Below are 22,822 nucleotides of genomic sequence, written 5' to 3'. Positions count from 1 at the left end.
ACCATAACCATTCCCCATTGGGGCATGTACCTATTACTTAGCTTGTTGTATCTAAAATAAACAGCCAAGCATCTCAAAAATAAGTCTCTCCTTTTCAAAACAAAAGGTATTATTTTTAAGTTTTCTGAGTTCTTTGTATATTCTAGATATGAATCCTCATGTCAGCTGTACAGCAAGTGAAGATTTTCTCTCAGTCTATAGGCTGTCTCTGAATGCCTTTTCCTTTGCTGTGCACAAACTTAATCTCATGAAATTCCATTTGTCAACTGCTGGCACTATCTTCTGAGTAACTGTAGTCCCATCCAGAAAATCTCTCCATACACCTGTGTCTAAAGGTGCTTTCTCCCCTTGCCTCACAATTCAGGGGTTCCCTTGTTACATTAAGGTTTTTGATACTGATTCAATGTGAAAGATTCAAGTACAGCTTGTAATAGTTAAATCTGTATCTCCAACTAGCTCCTACGTGCTGCTATAAGAAAGATAATTTAAATATCGACATGTTTCATGTACACCATACAAGGGTGGAAGAAACTGAAGAGGAGGCAAAGTAGATCCGATGATACACAAGTTTCAGACACAAAGGGAACTTCATAAAATACTGAATGATTTTACACAGGAATCCTGGGACATTTCATAAACTATGAAAAGTTACACTTTATGATGTCTAAAGTATAACTGAGTAGCCATCTCTACCATCTCAAGTCATTAAAAATTAAAAGTACTTCTAAATAAAACAGTAAGTCTGACAAAAGTCTTATCAATCTCTATGTCTCTATGTCTCTATTGTTATTAATTCTGTACTAAAAGTTCAGAAGAGGTTAGTCTGGTAACTGGAAAATTTGAAAATAATATTATTTCTGAAAATTCAAATATCTTACTGCCAAATATGCTCAGTGATTAAAGAACAGTGTGATTTAGTTATTATACCTTCAAAACACATTCCTTCTATCTCTTTCCAAACAAAAAATCAAATTATGGGAGGTATATACTTACACAATTGCAATTTTTTTTTAAATCAAAGTAAATTTTGTACCATTTAAGAAATTATAACTTCATCTTGATATTAATTATACAGATTTCTACCAATAGGTTATGGCTATGCAATAAGTCCTAGCTAATCCTCCCTGTTCCAACAAAACCACTACTTTTCCCTAGAAAGACAGACCAATATTAACCACCTAAAACTTTTTTTTTTCCCCATGAGACTCGGGCGGAGCCGCACGGAACACAAGCGGGATTCGAGCACAATTGCAATTTATTATGTAGAACAGTTGGTACTAACCAGAACTTATCCATCAGATCATACCACTAGCCATATACACATCCTACATTATAGAAATTATAAAGCACTAACATGGCCAGGAATATACTGCATCTTAACTAAGGCCAAGAAGCACTGGGGTGGAAAACACTATAATTTAGAACAACATTTCTGATAGAATGAGAATCCTGCCTAGTCTTAATCTCCTTCCCTCCATCTTTGTCTCCCAATCTCCCTCCTTCCTTCTCTTTCTCTTCCCCTCCCCTTGATTCGCACAGTGAGAGAGAAAAGACTCAATTGCCAAAAGTTGCCTTCTGACCTTCACATGTATACCATAGTACATTGGTGCACAGGAACAAACACATATATATGAGAAAAATACATGTAACTTAAAAATTAAAAACAGGCCAGGCAATGGTGGTATACCCCTTTAATCCCAACACTGGGGAGGCAGAGGCAGGGGGATCTCTTGTCTACAGAGACAGAGGCAGCAGTGTCTACAGAGAGAGCTCCAGAACAGCCAGGGCTGTTACACAGAGAAACCCTGTCTCAAACAAAAGAAAACAAAACAAAAAACAGATTTATACTTGCTTGCAAGATAAGAAGGTAATGGTTTTTCCACTTGCAGCCAGAAATGGTTGGGGTAAGCAATTCAACCTTGGAGGTTTGGCAAAGCAAGTCACTCTGTTACCTGCTGTATTACTAAAATATTATACTTACTTTCCTTTCAGGCTTCTGAATTTCTGGTAGAACTGCACAGAAAGGTTTAATAACTTCTAAAAACTTGACTGTAAAAAAAAAAATTCAGAGTTTAAAAATGTATCTTTGAGTGGTTCCAAAAACAAATTTTCTTTAACAGAAGTTTATCACATTCCCCCAGATTAAATAATCATGATGTTCTCAAGTTCAAGTGAGTAGGTCTGTAAGAGAGAAAAACTCCCAGATAGCTGTTGAGTACAAGGAAAATAAGTAATGCACCATGACTTATTTGCTTCTTCAGGTTTAAACCCAACCCTTTTATATATGCAGAATAGAAAATAATCAGATCATCACTATATAAAATATAGCAAACGCAGTTTATTACAGTACTTAGCTAGTAATTATAGACAGTAGAAGAGTGGAGGGCACCTTTCCCAGGGAGAGGGTAGTAGGTAATGAGCTTAACCTGAAGTCCTGACTTAAAACAGCTCAAAGATGACAACACTCAATAGGAAAAAAACCACCAGGAGCATCTTCTATTGACAACTTTTTAAACTTGACAATCCCTACTTCATTTCAAAGAGCTGCATTTCAAGGTGGGTCACTCTCTAAGTAACCGAATCAAAGTACTTGCTTACAAGGAGAGTCAGCTCAGAGAATGGCAACTACATTTCATTACGAAGTACTGCTTTACCAAGATACTTCTGCAGTAAATGAAAGATAAACCAAGGTTTAGGAAGGACAGACACTGCCTCCTACTCCGATAGGACTCCAAAAAGGTGGAAGTCGCTGATTTTGGTTGTAATTTATAATTATCATATTTGTTATCTAAGTGCATTTGGACTATTTAGAAAGTAAATCTAAATTCTGAAAACATTCGCCTGTAATAAAAACAAAACAAAAAAACAAAAACAACAACAAAAAAACCCTATGGGTCACATCAGAAAAGTCCCTAGAATCTCTTCATTCCCTTTCCCTCCCAACTCAGTCCAGGCGACTCTCCGAGATTTCTTGGCATTTTATGATTTACTGTACTGGCGTTCAGGTTCAAACAACGCTGTTGCGTGCTGCCATGTATTGCCTCTCCCCGTGTTGCAGAATTCAGTTTTTATTCGCAATTCAAGGCCCAGGGTCTCTTCTATTTCCTTCCCTAATTTCTCCCAAATGTCTACTGTTGGCCTGGGTGCATCGCTTGGGCATGCAGTTAATGTATCCCTTTATACACAAACATGTGAACTGCTAGGTACGTATTTGTGTGAATATACATGAGGGTGAGCGATTGGGCAGGGCCCTTGAAAGATCTAATTCGAGGCCGCGTCCATACCGCGCGCACCAACTTACAGTTTTCAATGAACACTACAGAATGACTGGGAAGAATTAATCAAGGAAAATGCTGAGCTACCTATCACACGCCTTTCCTCCCCGAAAACACATGCTATGAATCATATTTTTTTTTAAATGAAGGAGACTTATTCATTGCAACACACCAAGGAAGAGTGATTCAGGAATAATAATTTTTTTTAAAAATTAATGAGTTTCCTGAGATCCAGAAAAAGCCCAAGTGGTCCAAGCCGTGGAGAGTGTGCTAACTCCCCCTTCCCCGCCCCCCAGCCAATGGCCTCCCCGCGCCATCCTCGCTTCTAGCCTCCTAAGGGGAGCAAACAGGACCTGAGTCCCCGTGACCCGCCGGGCAAGGCCTCGCTGACCAGAGGCGCCTCGGCGGAGGTCCCCAGCTCGCGCCGTCCGCGGCGACCCCAGCGAGGCCTGCGCATCCCCCGCCCCCAAGACCACCCCAGGGGGAAAGCGACTCCACTGCCCACAGCCCAAAGGGACCCGCGGCCCTCGGGGTTCGCGCTCCAGCCACCACACTCACTGCCCATGGCGGCGGCTCAGCACACCCGGCGGGCACCCGCAGGCTCGCAGCTGCCTTCGCTCCTCTCCTCACGAATCTGGCCTAGGCGGCGGAGGCTCGGGACACGCTCTGGCCGTCCCCGTACAAGCTCCGCCCACGGAGTCATGTGACACGCGCTCTCATCTCCTCCCAGACCCGCCCCCAGACCTGGCCTCAGCCGTTGGCGGACGGCCACCGCGTTGCTATGGTCACCGTTGACGCGGCGGCGGGGGCGGAACTGGACGCTCGGAGGCGGGGCGGCCCGCATAGTGGGCGGTTCTTGGTTCTACCCAATTCCAGGACTAGGTGTTTCCTTTTCAGAAATGTTTCTAGATAAGGTTTACCAGTCCAGGCGTCTTGCTGGTCCCCCAAGGCCTAGAGCTGAGCTGCCAGAACCAGCCTCTTATTTCCGCCCCATCTTAACTGTAATAACTTCTTAGACATTTGTGAAAAATTGGTAATACACTGCAGTCAATAGCTTACAAAAGTACTTTTCCAGTTTGCTACCATGCTCCTTCCCCATTTTCAAAATAGAAAGGTTTTATGTCTCTTTGTCTGTCTCTTTCTCTCTCTCAGAAATAAAATCTTTTTTAAAAACGTTTTTAAAAACAGTAAAACTTCCAGGGTAAAACAGGTAAACTAGAGAATTTCAGAATATTTTCCCAAATAGGAAGTATATGGAAAACATACAAAATTTGAGTAAAATGGTTCTTACAAGGTGGAAAATTTATTTTGCTAAGAATAATATGTCATTTTAAGCAAAATTCTCCCATTGTTTTTCATATTTCAACTTACTAACTTCATAATTGAAGCTCTATTTCTCTCTGAACATTAAGCATGCATAATTATGGATAGCAGATATGAGAAACTAACATATTTCTAAGAGGAATAAAATACAGTAGTGTTTCATTTGAAATAATTCAAACGGTCCCTTTCTGCAACACAATTCCAACATGTGATTGAGATAAAGAAAGGTAAAAAGACAAAGGATACTTTCATGGCTCATACAGGGAACACCATAACGAGAAATGGTAAACTTGTGAGATGCTGTGCAGGAAGAAATTTAAAAAGAGCAAGACAAAAGTATTTTTAAATATATTAAATTCCATCTTATTTTATAATTAGAGTTTTAATATCTCTTAATTTAAGAAACTAAAAGACAGGAGAATAAAAGTACATTCTTTTTTAAACTTATACACTATTATTCTTATTAAACTTGCCTTTGAAACTTTACCGATTTATATAAGTAGTACTAAGTTATAAGATTCATAAGGCTTGACACAAGAAAGAAGGACTGAAGGACGCAGAAGGGAAAGGGTTAAAGAACTGGCTCTGCCAGTAAGTACAAAGAACTGGAACTGATACCCAGCTTCAGAAGGGAAGGGGGATATCATAGAAAGAAGAGGGGCACATAGTAGAGAAATACTAAATGAATACACTACAGCATTATTTTAAAATGCAAATAATAGTCTGGCATGGTGGTATACACCTTTAATCCCAGCACTCAGAAGGCAGAAACAGAGAGAGCTCTGAGTTCTAGGTCAGCCTGGTCTACATAGAGAGTTCCAGGCCAGCCAGAGCTACACAGTGAAAAACTCTCAAAATCAAAATTAAAAAAGAAGAAGAAGGAGGAGGAGGAGGAGGAAGAGGAAGAAGAAGAGGAGGAGGAGGAAGAGGAGGAGGAGGAGGAGGAAGAGGAGGAGGAGGAGGAGAAGAACAACATTGTGAATCTATTACTGTAGCCAGGACCGCCTATACATCAATGATGTAAGACATGGCCCATTGCTGGTAAAATTGGAAAGCCTATGGATGTATTGCAGCACTTCCTATGTCTCCATCACCTTTTAGAAAAACTGTCATAAAACCAGAATGGTACATGGTAGACGCTCCTCAGAACCAACTCAAGTGACACCACACAGCTATCATTTAGGTTTGCTGCCAACACCAGGTTCAGCCTCTATGGGACCCCACACACCTGGTTTGGGAAAGTGGCTGAAACCTAAGGAACTTTATAGCACAAACACACATCATATTTGTACCTGCAACCTTTAGAGACAAAGGTGATTAACCTGGCACTGAAACCCCTCTATCAAACACCAAAGCTAATTAAAACGTTAAAGAATATCACAGCAATATAATGAGGGGAAGGAGAACTTAACAGAAAAAAAAAACAAGTCCATTGTAATACAGCTAATGCTTCATAACTTAAAGTTTATTAGGAGCCAGGGCTGTAGCTCAGTTGGTAGAGCGCTCACCTAACGTTCTTAAAGCCCTCGGTTGGATGCTCATTGTCAGCATTAACTGGGCATGCTTGCACAAGTCTGCAATTCTAGCAGTCAAGAGGTAGAGTAAGATCAGAAGTTCAAGGTCATCCTCAGCTATACAGTGAGTATGAGGCCAGCCTGAACTACAGGAGACTCTGCGTTGGTACATACAATCAGGAATTTATATTTAACAGCATTTACTTTTAAGGATAATGGATAAAACCTGAAAGAACGTGAATCCAGAATGGTCTAGTTTTAGTGGTCTGTTGGAACTTTTTGTAGAATGGCTCTAAGATTACATTTAAAACAAAAATATTGCTGACTTTAAAAGCGAAGAAAAATATGGAAAGTTATGTGTATTAAACCATTTAAGAGGTAGTGTTGGGGCTGCCCCTACACAGCCCCACATTCTGGCCAAAGAACATTCTCTACTCACTTTTGGTCACTTACAGTGGAGTCAGGATCCAACTGCCTAATGACCTCTTCCAGTTCACTCATATCTAACCAAAGCATGACAAACACTATTGTCCTGCAAAGCATGAAATCTACTATCTGTTTCATGTGCTTATAAAATCAATTCCCCTGCATATCTCATGTACTCCAGATTCAGATGTCCAAATCAGTCCAGAATTTCAGAGGAACACAGACTTAGAACACGTACTAAGCTAGGGAAAAGGAGAAGGAATGGAGGAGCACACTTTGTTCCGTGGCACATTGCTTAGAAGGCGATCCTGTTTTCTCCGAGCAAGCACATTAGGAAGAAAAGGTCCTGGAGAGGATGTCTTCATGCTGCTGCTGGTGCACTGTGCCGATTCCCACCGCGGGCGCTGGCAAAGGGGGTCGGCTGACAAGACGGAGCTGTCATTGGAGCAAAGAAGAAATCAAGTGACATTTGAGCACATCAGAGTTCTGTTCAGTTCCACTAAGAAGGTACACATGTTCCCTGTAAGTTTGTTCAAGCGAAGAAGAAATACTGAATAACAGAACAGAATAGGAGGAATAATCTACCACTGAATTCCAGGCATGATAAGGTGAGAGGAAAAAAAGAAAACTATGTTTTGGTCTTAGCTGTGGTTTCCTTAACTAGATGCATTTACATGTGAAAATGACTTGAGCCTAGCGAACTCATACTAAATGAATGAACTACATGCTAATGCACATGGAGTGAAATGATACAGAGGTACCACTATTCTTGTTGTTTCTCCTTTCCAGAGGAAAATAAAGACATATAGACTAACAGCACTGTATAGGCACGTAGGCTGCCAGCACATTGTAAACATTTCTGGAATCAGTGTTAACTGGGTGTTTCTGGTACCAAGGTGGAAAACAAACCAAAACTATTCATCAGCATCTTTTTCATCAGCATCTTTCTCTAGCACTTGTGCCAGAGAGCATGAGGAAGCAGTAGGGAAAGTAACAATATGCAAGGTTCATAGGGTTGTTTTGTTTTGCTTGTTTGTTGCAATACAAACATATTTTAGCATAATATTATACATTGACTAGCCTCAATCCAGAATCTGAAATTCTCCCAAATCTGGAACTCTGAAGTTATCATTTCAGTCCCTAAAAGGTCTTAGGTTTTGGAGCATTTCAGAGTTTGAATTTTTGTTTTTAGGTGCCTCAGACTAGAAAGTCTATGGAAATATTCCAAAATCTAAAGAAACAATTCCATAAACTCAATGTTTTCCTCCAACGGAATAATCTAAAACTAGACTTTTCTTTTTTTTTTCCATCTTCCTCTTGCATGTCACTAGGGTCTGACTACATGGACTAAGCTGGTCTCAAACTCATAAACTCAAGGGAATCCAACCTCCCAATATAGGTATGCACCACCCTGGCCAGCCTAAAGTAGATTTTATTTCACTTTATCTTTAAATAAATGAACAAGCTGGCAAAGACATCCATATGTTGTTGCTCCAAGAAAAACAACAGAGAGCAAGAGAGAGAGAGAGAGAGAGAGAGAGAGAGAGAGAGCATGTAAGTATGAACAGAAGAGGGGGCACTCACCTTGCAAGCCAGTTGTTTTTCAAACCTTGGGGAAACAAAAGACCATGGACCCATGTTCTGAGGCTCCTCCTGACTCCAGATGACATCTACAAAAAGAAGAAATTGACTTCAACTTTCAATCAACCAAAAGACTGATTGTTGCTAATGCCTGGGATTGGGAAACCATCTTGCAGAGTGGCTGCAAGTCCAGCAGTGGTAAGGTTGCTTTGAATCCTCGTGAGCACTTGCTATCAGTTCATTTGTTTGTTTATTTGTTTGTTTGTTTGTTTGTCTGTTTGTTCTGGGAGAATTGTTTTGTATTTTAAATAATTTTTGTATATGGATGTTTTACCTGCATGTATATCTATCTATCCAGCACATATGCACCTGGTACCCTTAGAACCCAAAAGAGGGTACCAGATCCCTCGAAATGACAGTTTCAGATAGTTATTAACAGGTGCTGGGGTTTGAGCTGGATGCTTTGGAAGAGCAGCCAGTACTCTGAGCCACTCAGCCATCCCTTCAGCTCCTGCAATAATTTTTACAATGCAAGTTTTTCCTGTGGACTAAGCCCAATTTTTGGTGACATAGCTAAAAAACTTTTCATCTAACCAAGCCTACATTTACATTTAGTTCTGGAATCCCTTAGTTTCTACAAGGTGCCTACAGATACCAAATTTTCCAATCCTAAGTTCCAGAAGTATAATCATATTGCAATTATCACATATTATGGTACAGCATGCCATCATATGACCCACAAATTCAAGACATGTTTAGATGATAGTGGGAACACAGGGTGGGACTCCAAGAGAGACATAGCCTCAGTGGTAGGTCCTCAGATTCCATGAGATTTGACATTCTAGAACCTTTCACATCCTCACCTCTTTGCACTTGAAAGAGTTTCAGGTATCTGTAAAGCAAAGGGCTCTACCAGGAACAAGCCTTTACCTTGAACGTGTTTGTATTTGCCCATCTCTTGTTGTAATGCATCCAGCGGGAAAGGGCAGAGTTCCTCTAGTCGAATGATGGCGAAATTATGCTTCTTAGACCCCAAAGACTCTCTTTGCTTCAGCAGGGCATAAAAATGTTTGCCGGAGCAGAATATGAGGGTTTTAACACTGTTGGGGACAAAGCAGGCAATGATGTGGAGAGAAGCATCTTTAAGAACTGTGTCAGGAAAAAGAGAAGACTAGATTTCAATGTGTTGCGGATAAAGCTTCTTGGAGCTCTGCTGGTAGGCTCAGTCATCTGCTGAGCCAGGCAGCTCTCCTTCAGTGACATCTATCCCCAAAGTCTGCCATTTCATGCCCAGCTCCCTTAACACATGGCTAAAAGGAGAGGGACTGAGCGAACCGGCGGTGGCGCAGCCCGCAGCCCGCAGCCCGCAGCCCGCAGCCCGCAGCCCGCAGCCCGCAGCCCGCAGCCCGCAGCCCGCAGCCCGCAGCCCGCAGCCCGCAGCCCGCAACTCGCGTAAGGCGTCGGCCTGCAGAGGGCGCGGGTCCTCGAATCCCGCTCGCTCCCGCTCGCCTCCTCCCACGTCTCGTGGGGGGTGGGGGGGAAGAAGGACTGAGATGTAGCTCAGCAGTATAATACTTGCCTAGCACGGTAAGTCAGCATATTCAGTCCTTCCCATGTGCATACACACACAGGCACATGCACACACACTCGGGGGCAGGCACTCATATGCACACACATACATGCACAAAAGAAAGCTTATATGATAGAAGAAATTGTGTTCACTTAATAAAACCTCTACCAGGAGAATGAAACAGAGAAATATCAAATTACTTTTTTGGGTCTACTGACGAATCACCAATGACAGGTTTGAATGCTGTTCCTGGTGCCATTTCCTCAAGAGTTGACACAGCTGCCTAAGGGAGAGAAGTGGCCAAGTTCATACCAATGAATGGAGAAGAGCTACACTATAACTTAGAGCAGGTCTTGTAAGAGCAGCTCCAGAATTCCGGCATGGAACTGCACTTAAGCATGCACACTAACACAGTGTTCTCCAAGATACAGTTCTGTTTGTTTTTTTAAAATATAATAAGAGCTTATCTAGTCTGTACAATCATACAGTTTTGTTTTCTTTGGTTTTGTTTTCTGAGACAGTCTCACTACATAGCTCAGGATGGTCTGGAACTCACTATGTAGACTACGCTTGCCTTTAAGTCATAGAGATCCCCCTGCCTCTGCTTCTATACTCAGAAGAAGCTGACCATTGTAATAATTTTACATTTTGACTTGGCTTCTTTGAGACTTATATTTCAAAATTTTTGTATCACAAGAGCCCTTTCGGGAAAAACAACAACAACAACACACACACTTTCCTAAAGAGGTTGTATGATGCCGGGCAGTGGTGGCACATGCCTTTAATCCCAGCACTTGGGAGACAGAGGCAAGTGGATTTCTGAGTTCGAGGCCAGCCTGGTCTACAGGGTGAGTTCCAGGACTGCCAGGGCTATACAGAGAAACCCTGTCTTGAAAAACCAAAGAGAGAGAAAAAGAGAGAGAGAGAGAGAGAGAGAGAGAGAGAGAGAGAGAGAGAGAGAGAGATTGACTGAGATTGTATGACTTTTCTTGAATTTCATGTGATGTCTCAAGAATTCTGACAATATTGGTGGAAGAAACCACAGAGAAAGCCACAAAAATAGCTGCTTGGGACTGAGAAATTGCTGAGAGGCCAAGAACACTTGCTGTTCTTTCAGAGGACCAGAGTTCAAGTCCCAGAATCCACAATGCCTTGCTCACAGCCACCTTTAAGTGCAGCTCCAGGGGATCTGACACTTCTTCCTAACTATGAGGGCACCTGCATACACATAGTGTGTACACATGTAGTGCACACACACACATACATGCACACATGCACAGAGAGGAGAGAGAGAGAGAGAGAGAGAGAGAGAGAGAATATAAAACTTAAATAGATTAAATACAGAACACAGAGAAAACAGAATACAAAACTGACAAAAGAAGAAATCTCATGACAGGACTCTTTCTACTCACAAAGTACCTGCATAACATTTTGCACAGGCTCTTTCTACTTAAAGGGTACCTGAGTAACATTTTGCACAGGCTCTTTCTACTTACAGGGTAACTGAGTAACATTTTGCACAAGCTCTTTCTACTTACAGGGTACCTGAGTAACATTTTGGGAGATGCAACAATGAGAGGTTTTCTGAAGTTCCGGATCATCTGTCTTCTAAGCAAGTGGAAGTACTGAGCGGGAGTGGTCGGGTGTACCACAAACATGTTCACAGTGTCGCTGTCCACACCTTCCTCTGTGCTGTTGCACATCTAGATGGATGTGAAGAGAGCACAGGCATGCTGAGATCATCTAATTCAGTCCCAAACAAGCACACTGGCCAGAGGGAAGCACATATATTCTCAGTTAATAATGACAGTTCTCCCCATTATGTAACAGAAAGTCCTAGCAGGCATTTTCTTTGACCTATAAAGCATTAACCACAGAAGAGACAGAGGGTTGTCGCCATCCACCCATTTCTAACACAGCAACTTCCAGACAAGGCTGCTTGGAAAAGACATCTGGGAAAGACTGCTTAAAAACATACCCTGGAGACTTTCTCTTGAGCAGCCAGCACCCACGCATGGGTATGAGATGTAGAGGCAAAAGAATCAGATGTTTAAGGCTATCCTGAGCAAACACTGAATTCAAGCCACACGAAAACCTGTTTTGAAAGAAAGAAAAAAAGAAGGGAAGGAGAGAGGGAGGGAGAAGGGAGGAAGGAAGGAAGGAAGGAAGGAAGGAAGGAAGGAAGGAAGGAAGGAAGAAAGAAAGGAAGGAAGACAGAAAGAAAGAAAGTAATGAAGGGATTCTCTGTCCTTTGCATGTTATGTTCCTGTCCTTTCTTCTTCCCCCTGGGTAAAGTTAAGCACTATCATTATTCAGCATGCTTGTTCTGTGTCTTACTTTCTTCTGAGCACCTCTCCCCTTCCCTTAAAGCCTGTGCTTAAGCTTATATTAAAATATCTCCCCCCACACACAATAAATATCCTGGTTCCTGTCAGATTAAGAAGGCAGATGAAAACATCATCAGAATCTCACTCTCCTGGAAAACTAAAATCAAAGGCTGGAGGGAGACAGGAGGGTTGTGAGTTCAAGGCCAACCTTGGCTACATGAGCCTGTCAAAAAAAAAAATTACAATTTATGTTAAAAAATTGAGAGCAAAAACGTAATCTTGCTGTCCTTTGTCCCTAATTTAGAAGCAGTGCAGAGATGGAAACTGGATTTTAAAGAATCCTTGTGGGCTGGAGAGATGGCTCAGAGGTTAAGAGCACTGGCTGTTCTTCCAGAGGTTCTGAGTTCAATTCCCAGCAACCACATGATAGTTCACAACCATCTATAAATGATATCTGGTTCCCTCTTCTGGCCTGCAGGTGTACATTCAGACAGAACACTGTCTACATAATAAATAAATAAATAAATCTTGTTTAAAAAATCCTAGTATCGCCGGGCAGTGGTGGCGTACACCTTTAATCCCAGCACTTGGGAGGCAGAGGCAGGTGGATTTCTGAGTTCGGGGCCAGCCTGGTCTACAAAGTGAGTTCCAGGACAGCCAGGACTACACAGAGAAACCCTGTCTCGAAAAACAAAAACAAAAACAAAAACATCCTAGTATCTCAGAAGAAAGGCAATAAGGAACATCTGGGGGAAAATCAAAGATGCGATCTTCTATAGTAGAGAAGTTCCTACAGAAGCCTAATGGAGTGATGTCCATCACTGACACAGAACGATGTGTGCTTGTAGGCAATGACTGACTCTCAGAAGAACACCAAATCCAGCAGAATCCTTCCCCGTTACATCCCTAGGATCCAAATGCTGGAGCCTGTCCTCAACTAAGAGAATACAGTGGTGCCCAGTGTGCAGTATATATAGTCACTCATTTTCCACTGGAAAACATAGGTCTTTGAAGAGGTCTCAATAACCAAAGACGAGATGAAGTGAAAAGGCATAGGGATGACATAAAATCCCATGCAGACAAGTAACCTAATGCCGGAGTTTCAGAGGAACACAACGGAACAAAGTCAGACAAGGGAGAAGAGCGTAATATTAAGAAAACAAACTGAGAACTCTACTCTGAAACCACAGAAGTGTTAAGTAAATAAGAAGTCCTAAGAACATGGGGCTGCAGAGGTGTCCTGGTGTTAAGAGCATTTGCTGCTCCTTCAGAGGACCTGGCTCTAGTTTCCAGCACCCACATGGCAGCTGACAACCATCTCACACTTGATTTCAGCAGATCTGTGGCCTTCTCTGGCCTCCACAGACACCAGGCGAGCACCTGGTATGCATGCATACATGCAAGCAAACGTGCATATACATAAAATAAAAATGAATACTTTTTTAAGTTAAAGGATAATGAATGTCAAGAACAGACAGGAGTAAGAATATAGAAGGCACGAAGAGCTTGGCACAATGCCGATGAAAGCAGACGGAATAAAAAGGCACTCATATGGGGAGCAGAATGCTTCCAAGGAACTCGCATACAGGCGTCTTTTTTGCAGGGGTGAAAAGAAAATTAATAACATAACAAAGGCCTTGTAACCATAGTAACGGCAGAGGAAATGATGGCAATAAAGACACAACAAGAACCTACACCTGCCGATCTGTTTATTTGTTTTGCAAGACCAAGTTTCCCCATGTAGCTGTCCTGTGTCCGTGTAGTTTCCCCTGGCTGTCCGGTCTGTAGAAGCTGGCTAGCCTCTAATTCCCTGCCTCTGCTTCCCCCAATTACAAAGACCTGTGCCCCCATGCCCAGCTACAAGTGTCAGTTATTGCAAGAAAGGAGCTGTCAAACCCTCTGGGATGAAGCTCTTGACACCCAAAGCTTAAAAGACAACACAGGGGGTTGAGGGCTGGAGACATGTCACTATGTCTCAATAGTTAAGAGCACTGGCTGCCCTTCCAGAGGATCCAGGTTCAATTCTCAACACTCTCACTGTGGCTCACAACAAGCAGGCATGGTGCAGGCAGAGCTGAGAGTTGTACATCTTCATAGGAAGGCTGCTAGTGGAAGACTGACTCCCAGGCAGCTAGGGTGAGGATCTTAAGCCCACTCAGTGACACACCTACTCCAACATGGCCACACCTTCTAATAGTGCCACTGCCTGGGCCAAGCATACACAAACTATCATAGTAAGAGAGAGTTACAGAGTAAGAAGCCAGTGCTTATTAGCACAGAACAGTAAGAAAGAGTTAAGTTTCCAGAGGCCATCCTGAACTCCTGGCTCCCAGAACAGTAAGAGAGAGTTCCAGGGCCATAGATCATCAGTCTTTGGTCTTTGTCCAACTCTGTGTCCCACCTCAGTACTTGTGATTCCAGGAAGGTCTCAGCAGACCAGTTGACCTCAGACTCTCTATACAGCTAAGGATAGCTTTGAACTCCTCTAATCCTCCTGCCTCTTCCTCCCAAGTGTTAGAATGGAATGGACTCAACTATTCCTAAATCTAGGTTATTTAGGAGCAACATAAGTTTATCTCTCACAGTTATGAGGCTGGAAAATCCAAGATCCCACAGTAAACTTGGTGTCTGATCAGGGCCCATTCCCTGACTCACCCATGGTCTCTTCACATATCCATTCACAGTGGGAAATGGATGCAGCTGGGGAGCCCTTTACTGGAGACATTCCCGACCCTGAGGCCCACCCTTAGGACTTCATCACTTACCACAAGCCTCACCTAATTCTATCGCCTGGTTCTGAGTGAGGGGGTATAACTCAGTGAATGAATTCCTGAAAGAACGCAGCCAGATTGTGGCACGAGATAATATCCTTAGTATAGCCAACAGGATTGATTCCGTAGCTCCATCTTGTGCACTCTCCTTTCTGATCACAACTTTCTACCTGTCTAGCTCGTTCTTGGATCATTCTTACTGCTATCTCTCTCTCACTCTCTCTCTCACACTCTCACTCTCTCTCTGTATCTTGCTCTCTTTCTCTCACTCTCCTTGCTGTGTGTGTGTGTGTGTGTGTGTGTGTGTGTGTGTGTGCACGCGCGCACATATGGTGGAGACCAGAGGTTAATATTGATTTAATACTGGGTGACTTTCTCAACTGCTTTCCACCTAATTTTTTGAAATACAGTCTCTCACTTAACCTGGATTTCACTGACTGGGCTAGGCTGGCTGACCGCTGACTCCCAGGGATCCACCTGTCTCTACATCCCCAACACTGGTATTTGTGTGTGCATGCATGTGTGCATGCATGTGTGTGCACTCACAGCTAGCAGTGAGCCCCAGGGGTCCTCCTGTCTCCTTCTGTCTCACCAACTTTGTTATTACACTCCCGACTTTTAAATGTAGAACAGCCAGCATTTTACTAAGCTGTCTCCTCAACCTGCCTCCTGTCTCCCTCCCTTTTTTGAGACTCTTACCTTCCTATATACCTCCTGCCTACTCTAAAGCTAAAGGAAACCATCCCTCCTTAGCCTCCTGAGAGCTTAAATCACAGGCATGCACAACCGTGCCTGACTCTAGAAACCATTTTATTTGCCACTTTATTTTTTTTTGATAGTGTAAAACTATGAAGGCTGAGGCATTCTGCCTCCAAGGAAAATTCACACTGCATTGAGTTGGTTTCACTTAGCCGGAGAATCTTACAGATAAAAGGCGGATGAGGCTGCTATAGGAGGGAGGTATGACAGAGCAAAGCACCTAGGGAACAGGAAAACTTCTTTTAGGATCCAGTGGCATCCCATACACATACCTGCAAGAAGCGCTCTATCCGACAGGATGAGTGGTCAGGCCCAGCCCCATCGTAGCCGTGGGGAAGGAGGATGACGAGGCCACTCTGCAGGAGCCACTTGGCCTCTCCTGGGAAAGCACAAGATGGGGATTTCTCAGTGAAGCAGGGGCATACACGGACAAGGCTTGGGGTGGAACAAAATGCCAGTGCACTTCCTGAGCCTCCAATCCAGTGTGTTGGGCTTCAGTGACTGGAAGACCCACTCAATGGTAAATAGCCCAGGGTCTCAGACTTCACTACTGAACAACTTTGAGCAAAGACAAGCAGCTCCTACCATGCTCACAGCACAACAGACAAAACTGGTCATTGTCCTCAAATAGAGAGCAGTAGACACTTGAGAACAGTCTCTGGGAGCAGAGGAAATAGCTGTTTGTAAAGTACTTGCTGTATGAGTACGAGGACCTGAGCTCTAGCCCTAGGCCTCACATAAAAGCCAACAGGAACTTGTAACCCTGGGAAGCCAGGGAGGCAGAGGCAGATGGATTCCTGGAGCTCTGCTAGTCAGCTACTTAGCCTAAACGGTGAGCCCCAGGTCTGGGTAAGAGAAACGATCTCAAAAAAGCAAGGTGAAGCCAGGCAGTGGTGGTACACACCTCTAATCCCAGCACTTGGGTGGCAGGGGTAGATGGATCTCTGTGAGTTTTAGGCCAGCCTGGTCTACAGAGTTCCAGGACAGCCAGGGCTACACAGAGAAACCCTGTTTCAAAAAAAAGAAACAACACTAGAAACAAAACAAGGTGGATAGTTCCTGAATAATAACACCTGAGGTTTACCTCTGGCATCCATGTGTACCTACACACACATGTGCATGTACACTTGCACACACATCTATGCCTGCACACGCATGGACACACACAAAGTAGTTTATAAACACATCATAAATCTAGGTCCCTTGAGCACTTTTCTTCCTTCTGAAAAGTTGCAGATTTCAAGGGAATCATCAATCCACACCACACAGTGTCACTGTGTCACCAGAGTGCTGGTTACCACTATGCAGTGTCACCATGTCACCACAGAGTGCTGGTTACCATCATGCTGTGTCACTGTGTCACCACAGAGTGCTGGTTACCACCATTCGGTGTCACTGCATCACCAGAGTTCTGGTTACCACCATGTAGTGTCACTGCATCACCAGAGTTCTGGTTACCACCATGCAGTGTCACCATGTCACCACAGAGTGCTGGTTACCATCATGCTGTGTCACTGTGTCACCACAGAGTGCTGGTTACCACCATTCGGTGTCACTGCATCACCAGAGTTCTGGTTACCACCATGTAGTGTCACTGCATCACCAGAGTTCTGGTTACCACCATGCAGTGTCACCATGTCACCACAGAGTGCTGGTTACCACCATGCAGTGTCGCTGTGTCACCAGAGTGCTGGTTAATTATGCTATTCCACACTCCAGGCACATGTTTGGAGCCACATAGCCTAGGAGCCGTCAGGTCCATCTCTGCTCCCTGCAGCCAGACACATTCCTCAAGAAACAGGGGATGATGACATGCTGAAATACAGCTAAAACACTCTTCCCAGAAGCTCATTGAACCGCCTAATATCTGGCACATGGCTATAGACAAGAGGGTAATTTCTCAAACTCTATGGAGATGCTGTGCTCAGAGAATCTCAGAGGCAGCAGTGGCTCCTTTCCATTCACTTGTGATATGAGACTGGAACCAGCCACTGCCCAGCCACTCGCTAACACCAACCTCCAGAGATGAATGTGTCAAAGATGATCTGGGCTCCATTGAAGAAATCGCCAAACTGAGCTTCCCAGAGGGGCAGCAACTTTGGGCTTTCAATGCTCATCCCATATTCAAATCCCAAGACAGCCTCTTCTGACAGGGGGCTATTGCTGACCTAATAATGAGAGAGGACCATGCAGAGACGTATTATAGTAAAGCATGGCAGGGATACAAACCTCTTAGGAGGAGGATGGCAGTGAAGGGGAGGGTTGCTCTTACTCAGCATCCTTCCTTTGAAAAAGGAGACCTACGGCTCAGTGTCACTGGCACTGGGAAAGTTAGCACAGAGAGGAAAAAAGAAGACATTAGAATACAGTCATTTAAGATTTTCTTCAAGAATAAATAGCACAGGGCTAGGAAATGGCACAGTGGCAGCGCAGAGTATTTGTCTAGCATTCACAAGGCCCTGGGTTCAATCTCCAGCACCAATAAAATTCGGATAAAGGAAACAGGGGGATTACTTGGAGGGGGTGGGCACCAAGATGGCTGAGAAGGTATCACTAAGCCTCACAAGCTGAGTTCAATCCTTGGAACCCAGAAGAGAAGAGATCCAACTCCTGAAAGATGTCCTTTGACCACAAGCATGTACACACACACACACACACACACACACACACACACACACTAAAATCTAATTTAAAAAATTAAAGAATACGAAATATAAGTAAGGTGGTGATAGTGGACGCCTTTAATCCCAGCACTCAGAAGGCAGAGGCAGATGAATCTCTAAATTCAAGGCCAGCCTGGTCTACAAACGTGTTCTAGGACAGCCAGAGCTACATAGAGAAATCCTGTCTCAAAAAAACAAGAAACAAGCAAACAAACAAAAAACCAATATATTTCTCATATGGTATACTTTTAAACATTAAGTAAAATTGCCACATAATTTTTTCAAAGATATCATAAAAACAAAGATGGAAAAGTTATGATCTAAAGGTCTATCTTCGGTTAGATAACATCTGATTTGTATAGAACAGAAGAGCTGTCACGTTAGGACTGACAAAACAGAATACATTTAATCTCTGAGGAGTGGAAAGAAACATCCTGATAGCAGTTAATACATCAAGATTCTAAAGTGGGCTTGAGAAGGACGGAGAAAAGTGTCAGTGTTGTGCTGAGGAATGGAGGAGGATGTCTTTACTTAAAGCAAAGGGATGTCAAGTCAGCAGTTTGCTTTCAAGTGGCTAAGGACATGGAAAACATTCCTTTTATATATCCAGTTTTAAAAAACATAATTCTGCATCTGTCTGACAAAGAATTTCATTTGAAATGGAGCTTCACTCTGTGGCCGAGCTGTCCTGGGACCTCACTCTAGTTGACTAACCAGGAGCTGAGACAGTGTCATGGCCCTCTAGTGTATCCAAACTGATACAAAGTATCAAACGGCAGTTCAGAGAAAATATAATTTGAGGTGGGGGTGGGGAGGACACATGCTCAACAATTCTACACTGGTTCACAAGTCTGTCTTGATCCAAAGAGAGATTTTTAGAAAAAGTAAAGAAAGGGAGCTGTCTCCTTATACAGTTTTCACCAAGGTCGACTGAGGAGAGAGCCTTGAAACCCACATCTTCTTCCACCTTAATTTTTAAGGTGGAATAGGTCACTGTACCTGAGGCTCACAGATTCAGCTAGACTGACAAGTAAAGACCAGGATTCTCCAGTCTTTACCTCCCTAATGCGGGGATCGCCGTGCCTGGCTGTTTACTGGGTGCTAGGGAATGAACCCATGCTTGCATCGGATGCACCTTACTGACTGACTGAGCTATCTCTGCAGCCCCAACAAACACACAGGTTATATTCTCAAACCAAAACCTAGAATAGGAAAGAAAGGGATAGACTACTAAATTTACTTTAAAGGAATAATTTGTTTCCATAAATAACATGGGCTGTTCACTAAGCTAACTGTTGGAAAAACAAGGATGCAAAGACACTGCTCTTAAGACCTTGGAAATCCAAAGAAATGCCTGCAGAGCAAGACAACCTGGAGGAAGTGCTTCTATTGTATTCTGTTGTGTTCAACCGGCTAGAGGTGTTGGCTTCCTGTGCACATCCTTGACTGGCTTTAATAAATCACAACAGTTTACAGACTGCAGTGTTGACTTCACATCTACGTGCTATGAGTTAATGATAGATAGGCAGCCAGAGTAATTGCTCTAGTCTTCAAGCCCAGCTCCAATACGGCTCTCATTTGTCTCTTCCAAGCTTACAGACCTCCATGGCCTTCCACTCAGCAGTCCTCGATTTAGAAATGTATCAAACACAAAGTTTCTGACCTCTGAATTCCACTGCTTGAAGACTCCTCTACTTGCCAGGCAGGGTCACATGCTATAATCCCCAGCACTTGAACAATAGAGTCAGAAGGATGGAGAGGAACTCAAGATCATCTCCAGCCACTGGAGAGCCTGAAGGCAGCCTAGACTCTATAAGGCTCCGTCTCAAATAACTGCAATGGTTGGCTCATCAATACATAGATTTGATATATAAACATCTTACCTCCAGAAACCCCTTCTGGTTAGGGTCCATATGATTCAGAGGGATGTAGGTATCATCAGTGTTCTGGCAAACCACCATAGCATGTCTCTGACTAAAAGTTCCACGGCCAACATCTTGGCCACTCAGACGAACATTGAAACCTGGAATAAGCAAGCAGGGAAAGAAAAAAAGATTGCTGTGAATAACCAACACAAAAACAAGACATAGCCTTAGGGTCCTTTGTGTTTTTAGACAAAAATCTATCAAGGCTGTCCACACTGGTCTTAAACTCTTGGGCTCAGTTTCCTATGGAGCTTGGCTAAAGGTATGTACTGCTGGACTGGAGAGATGGCTCAGAAGCTGTTCTTCCAGAGGTCCTGAGCTCAATTCCCAACAACCACATGATGGCTCATAACCATCTAAAATGAGATCGACTGCTCTCGTCCGGTATGCAGGCATTACATGCAAGCAGAACACTGTATACATAATAAATAAATAATTTTTTAAAAAACTTTTAAAAATATATGTACTGTCATACACAGCTATTTGATATCTTATCCACCACTCATTCTGAGAATTTTTCTTAGGATAAGAGAGTCACCTAACTAAAATATGTCTTCCCTGATGCTAGAGAACTGGCTCAGTGGTTAAGAGCACTTACTGCTCTTCCAAATTCAGTCCAAGCACCCATACAAAGTGGCTTGCAACTGCTATCACTCCAGCTACAGAGAGATCTGAAGACTCTGACCTCCTTGGACATCAGTGTGTGCATATACCCACATAGAGACTCACAAATACATATCATTAAAAGCAATAAGTCTCTCTCTCTCTCTCTCTCTCTCTCTCTCTCTCTCTCTCTCTCTCTCTCTCTGTGTGTGTGTGTGTGTGTGTGTGTGTGTGTGTGTGTGTGTGTGTGTATGTGTCTTTTCTATATTTGAAGGTCTATAGTGACTGTGATATTTGTAAGAATGGAGAGTCATTTCTGGCCCTATAATTTCTAAAGAAACATACCTTCCTAACATATCCAGAAGTGAGCCCTGGTATCCCAGTTATGACTGCACCTTTGTCTGTACTCTGATGGAAGTGTTCAACATGTCTTATAACTAAGGAGTATTGTTGGGGATCACATTTAGAAACCCTCTAATCAATGAAAGTGACAAGTGGCCATTGAAACTCAGAAGATCACATATAACTCATGGAGCTCAGGACATCTTCTGCTAGCTGTGACACTAAAGAGAAATGTCTTACCTTGAGCAAGTAAGGAGCCCAAGGCAAGTGTTTCTGCGGTGGCCCAGTCTAGATTGGTTCCATTCTTCACCTTCTCCATTCTTGACTGCAAAAAATGAACAGGAAGAGAATAAAACAAACTTTTAAAGTTTTATTTTATACAGTGTAGCTGTCTTCAGACATACCAGAAGAGGGTATCAGATCCTATTACAGATGGTTATGAGTTACCATGTGGTTGCTGGGAATTGAACTCAGGACCTCTGGAAGAGCAGTCTTAACTCTCTGAGCCATCTTTCCAGCTCTAAAACAGCCTTTTAAAAATCTATAGCCGGAGAGATAGCTCAGCAGGTAAGAATGTTTCTTGCTCTTGCAGAGGACCCAGGTTTGAATCCCAATGTGCATATGGTATTACACATCCATCTATAATTCCAGAGGATTTGATACAGGTACCATGCATACAGGTGGCACATATGCATAAATGCAGGCAAAACACTCATACATAGAAAATAAAATTAATAAATCTTAATTTTTAAAATAATTTTTCAAAGAATCCATATCCTTTTCTGTCTTTTTTTTTTCTTCTCTTTGTCTTTTTTTGCTCCAGCACTGGGGACTAAACCCAGGCCTTTATAAGTGGTAGACAAATACTCTGTGTGTTATACAGTTTTAAAACAGGTAAGATAAGCATGTACTCAGGAAGGTGTCGCCTCTGCTGAGGTATAAAGCAATGGAAGAAGGGAGAAAACCTTACCTGTAATTCTCTATTTCTTCTTTTAAACATTTATTTTTATTTTATTTTATGTGTATGAGTGCTTTGCTTTACATGGAAGTATCTATATCACATGCATATCTGACGCCCACAGAGACCAGAACAAGGGTTAGTTCCCCAGAAACTGGAGTTACAGATGGTTATTAGCCACCATGTGGGTCCCCCAAACTGAACCCAAACCCTAGGAAAGAGTAGCCAGTGCTCTTAACTGACAGACCATCTCTCCAGCTTCAAATTTTCTAGATAAGCCAGATGGTGAGTGTGATTTGCTTATAAGAATTCTGCTGAAATATGGCTGGAGAGATGGCTCAGAAGTTAAGAGCACTGGCTGCTCTTCCAAAGGACCTGGGTTCAATTCCTAGTACCTACATCGCAGCTCACAACTATCTGTACCTCCAGTTTCAGGGATTTGGCACCCGCACACAGACATACATACAGGCAAAACACCAATGCAAATAAAATAAAAATAAATTTAAATTTTTTTTAAAAAAATTGAACAGTTTTGCTAAAACAAAAACTTAAAAAAAAAAAGGTAGTATTTTAAAATAATTCAGAGGGCACAGGTCCTATATCAGTGGTTCTAAACCTTCCTAATGTGGTGTCCCTTTAATGGTTCCTCATGTTATGGTCCCCAAGTATAATTATTTCTGTTGCTACTTCATAGCTGTAATTTTGCTGTTGTTATGAAACATAATATAAATACCTATGGTTTTGATGATCTTATGTGACCCCTGTGAAAAAGTTGTTTGCCTCCC

The 22,822-nt window shown here is 42.8% G+C and overlaps 2 protein-coding genes across 4 annotated transcripts in view; both read right to left on the bottom strand.

Annotated features, from left to right (window-relative positions):
• Sec61a2 (SEC61 translocon subunit alpha 2) overlaps positions 1 to 4,053 on the bottom strand; it is a 28,215-nt gene extending 24,162 nt beyond the window's left edge. The window contains exons 1-2 of one of the 2 annotated variants that reach the window (XM_034509993.2): positions 3,834 to 4,053; positions 1,982 to 2,049 (exon numbers count right to left, since the gene is read on the bottom strand). In XM_034509993.2, the coding sequence (XP_034365884.1) occupies positions 1,982 to 2,049; positions 3,834 to 3,840 (75 nt within the window). In that variant the 5' untranslated portion in view covers positions 3,841 to 4,053. Of the gene's footprint in view, positions 1 to 1,981; positions 2,052 to 3,833 lie in introns of those variants that run through there. The other variant, XM_034509994.2, reaches the window with a different exon arrangement.
• A 506-nt stretch (positions 4,054 to 4,559) lies between these two features.
• Dhtkd1 (dehydrogenase E1 and transketolase domain containing 1) overlaps positions 4,560 to 22,822 on the bottom strand; it is a 43,922-nt gene continuing 25,659 nt past the window's right edge. The window contains exons 9-17 of one of the 2 annotated variants that reach the window (XM_034509992.2): positions 21,320 to 21,404; positions 20,093 to 20,232; positions 17,564 to 17,714; positions 15,819 to 15,925; positions 11,228 to 11,392; positions 9,890 to 9,972; positions 9,050 to 9,219; positions 8,123 to 8,208; positions 4,560 to 6,973 (exon numbers count right to left, since the gene is read on the bottom strand). In XM_034509992.2, the coding sequence (XP_034365883.1) occupies positions 6,869 to 6,973; positions 8,123 to 8,208; positions 9,050 to 9,219; positions 9,890 to 9,972; positions 11,228 to 11,392; positions 15,819 to 15,925; positions 17,564 to 17,714; positions 20,093 to 20,232; positions 21,320 to 21,404 (1,092 nt within the window). In that variant the 3' untranslated portion in view covers positions 4,560 to 6,868. Of the gene's footprint in view, positions 6,974 to 8,122; positions 8,209 to 9,049; positions 9,220 to 9,246; positions 9,269 to 9,889; positions 9,973 to 11,227; positions 11,393 to 15,818; positions 15,926 to 17,563; positions 17,715 to 20,092; positions 20,233 to 21,319; positions 21,405 to 22,822 lie in introns of those variants that run through there. The other variant, XM_076939459.1, reaches the window with a different exon arrangement.

This window comes from Arvicanthis niloticus, chromosome 8 (genome assembly GCF_011762505.2).
Source record: "Arvicanthis niloticus isolate mArvNil1 chromosome 8, mArvNil1.pat.X, whole genome shotgun sequence".
Classification (NCBI taxonomy): Eukaryota; Metazoa; Chordata; class Mammalia; order Rodentia; family Muridae; genus Arvicanthis; species Arvicanthis niloticus.
The sequence above is the reverse complement of the archived record's forward strand: the minus strand, read 5'-3'. Positions and strand labels throughout refer to the sequence as shown.